The 2379-nt window shown below is 48.3% G+C and overlaps 1 protein-coding gene across 1 annotated transcript; it reads left to right on the top strand.

Annotated features, from left to right (window-relative positions):
- Positions 1 to 782: 782 nt before the first annotated feature.
- TEOVI_000194200 (short-chain dehydrogenase, putative) lies at positions 783 to 2174 on the top strand (the record flags this gene model as incomplete). The annotated part of the gene is made up of 1 exon (XM_067225095.1): positions 783 to 2174. One exon carries the CDS (start codon positions 783 to 785, stop codon positions 2172 to 2174), a length of 1392 nt encoding a protein of 463 aa, XP_067081196.1.
- Positions 2175 to 2379: the final 205 nt, after the last annotated feature.

Here is a 2379-nt window from a genome sequence, read left to right as displayed (position 1 = left end):
TATATGTGTGTGTGTGTGTGTGTTTGTGTGGAAGGAGGGAAAGGAAAGGGGAGGGAAGAATCAGAGTTTTGTGTTCGCATTTGTGTGTGAAAATACGGTTGGATGTTACGTTCTGTGAAGCGAGTAGAGGTTGCCGATACTTCCGCAGCTGCATGGCGGTAACTAAACTCTCTCAGAGGAACCCTCTTATGACAAAACCCTTTTCAGTGTATTTGATAAAGGGAAGGAAGGAGGAGGGACATGATGACACATTCTTTGTATTGCAAATTCATGTGGAGGCACTAAAGCGATTGTGATTAATCGCTTTTACTTTCTTTTTATTTTACTTTCATCAAACCCTTCCGTTTCCTTCCCTTTTTCCCTCATCCAACTTCTGCACTTGAATGTCCATGTTTGACGGCTCAACTGCAAAATTTGCTCCATCGTTGTTGTGCCGCAGATGCCTTCATTCGATCATCAAGTTTTGTGAACTAGACATCTCTGTTTTTATTCAATGCTCGTGCTGTATGATTCACTCACGTATTTTAATTGCTTTGATGCCTCCTCTTGTCTGTGCAACACAATTTTTTGAAATGCCAAACTTTATAACACTGTAACGGATTTTTTTTTTGTTTCCTCTCTTTACTGACATCTTCTTCCATAATATGTATATATTTGTGGGGAATTAAGGGAGTGTGATTTACGAAGGGGGAAATTACTGGAAAGGACAAAAGAAACGCTAAAGTTTCAACGATTGAATAGGGTAGGGGAAAACAAATAGTGGTGAAGAGTGGGAAAAGGGAATGGGTGTTGGGTTGGGTTTCGTGCCGGCTGGTTACCATAGTGAGTTGGGAGCTTTATGTACTGCTTGCGCGGCCGCTGCTTCATTTGCGTTTTTGCCTAATCAATTTCTGGTGGTAGCAGTGCCGGTGTGGCTTGTGCTACAACGGCTGGTGGCTAGCGGTGTGCGCAACAGAGCAAGGCCGCGAAGGCGAGGAGATGAAGTGAGTTGCCGTAAAGGCACAGACAGTAATGTTAGTCGGGACAAACCAACATCTTCTGTAGTGGATGAGTCACGTTCCGTGTTTGTCATGACGCGGGACATGAAGGATGAGGAGCGGCCCGTTGCTATCGTAACGGGGACGAACTCCGGCATCGGGTTCTGGACTGCGGTAGGACTGGCGGTAGAGGGGTATCGCGTGATATGTACCTGTCGGGATGCGTCACTCAGCGAAATAACCGCGGGGAGGATTAGGGAAAAGGCAGAGCAACGACGGCTTAAGGATACGAAAGGTCAAGAGTATAGGGAGGTGCCCTCCACAGTCATCGTCGACGGGAGGTTCTGCATCGAGTGTGATGACTTCAGTAGTGTACGTCGTTTTGTGGACCGGTTTAGGGCATCTTATGATCGTCTTGACGTGTTGGTCAACAACGCTGGTATGATGCGTCGACGATTGGAGTTCAGTCGGTTCAATCCGCAACTGGAGCTTCACACGGCGGTTAATTTTCTCGGCCCTCTGCTTTTAACTGAGCTGCTTATACCCGTATTGAAGCAAAGCAGGGGCCGTGTGGTATACGTTTCCTCTGCGGCTCACCGATACCCACAGCTGGTGTTACATGAAGGTGGATTCCTGCGTTTGCTGTTCTCCCGGGGAGCAGCTGATTGTAAACTTAACGGTCGCCTATTGGAGGCTCTGAAGGCACTCAATAGTGGTGAGGCTAACGCCCTTGGCGCACTAACGTCGTCTACACTCCTATACGCCTTTGCCCGTTATGGGACCAGTAAGCTGCTCAATATATATCACGCTCACCACATTGCCCGGCACCACGGCATCGCTGTTTGCAGCCTTCATCCCGGTTGTGTGGGCACAAACTTCTCGCGAGACCTCGTTTTTAGTGGCTTTGTGGCCTGTGCGTACCAGCTCGTGTGTTTGCTCTTCCTAAAGTCCCCTGAAGATGGAGCCCAAACAACGCTGCACTGTGCCATGTGTGACGCGGAGGAACTTCGGCCCGTTGAACCACGTGGTGGAGATCCGAATGCCTTTGTCAGCCCCTACTTCGCTGAGTGCATGAACCAAACACATCCATGGCTCTTGCGCTACGCTTGGGATGTGAAGGAGGGGGACCTCATTGTGGAATGGGGCAAAGACATTGTTGGCCTTCCGTTAAACGCAAAGGAAGACCTTTCCGCGTAGGGATTGGAGGCGAACCCGTCGTGAAGAGGCGACTTCTCACTTCATCAATGCGGTAGAACATATATTTATAAATATATAAATGTATTCCCTTAGAGGGTGTGGGTTAGGGTTAGGGTTACAACTGTGGGAGTAAAGTGAAGTGGGTTTACGTGTAACGTACCCTTGATTGTTTCATTTGGTTTGTTTTACGTGGCAAAGTGGTGAT

This window comes from Trypanosoma equiperdum (genome assembly GCF_001457755.1).
Source record: "Trypanosoma equiperdum strain OVI genome assembly, contig: ctg_455, whole genome shotgun sequence".
In the NCBI taxonomy this organism is placed as follows: Eukaryota; Euglenozoa; class Kinetoplastea; order Trypanosomatida; family Trypanosomatidae; genus Trypanosoma; species Trypanosoma equiperdum.
Note: the sequence above shows the minus strand (reverse complement) of the source record. Positions and strands in the feature narration are given on the sequence as shown.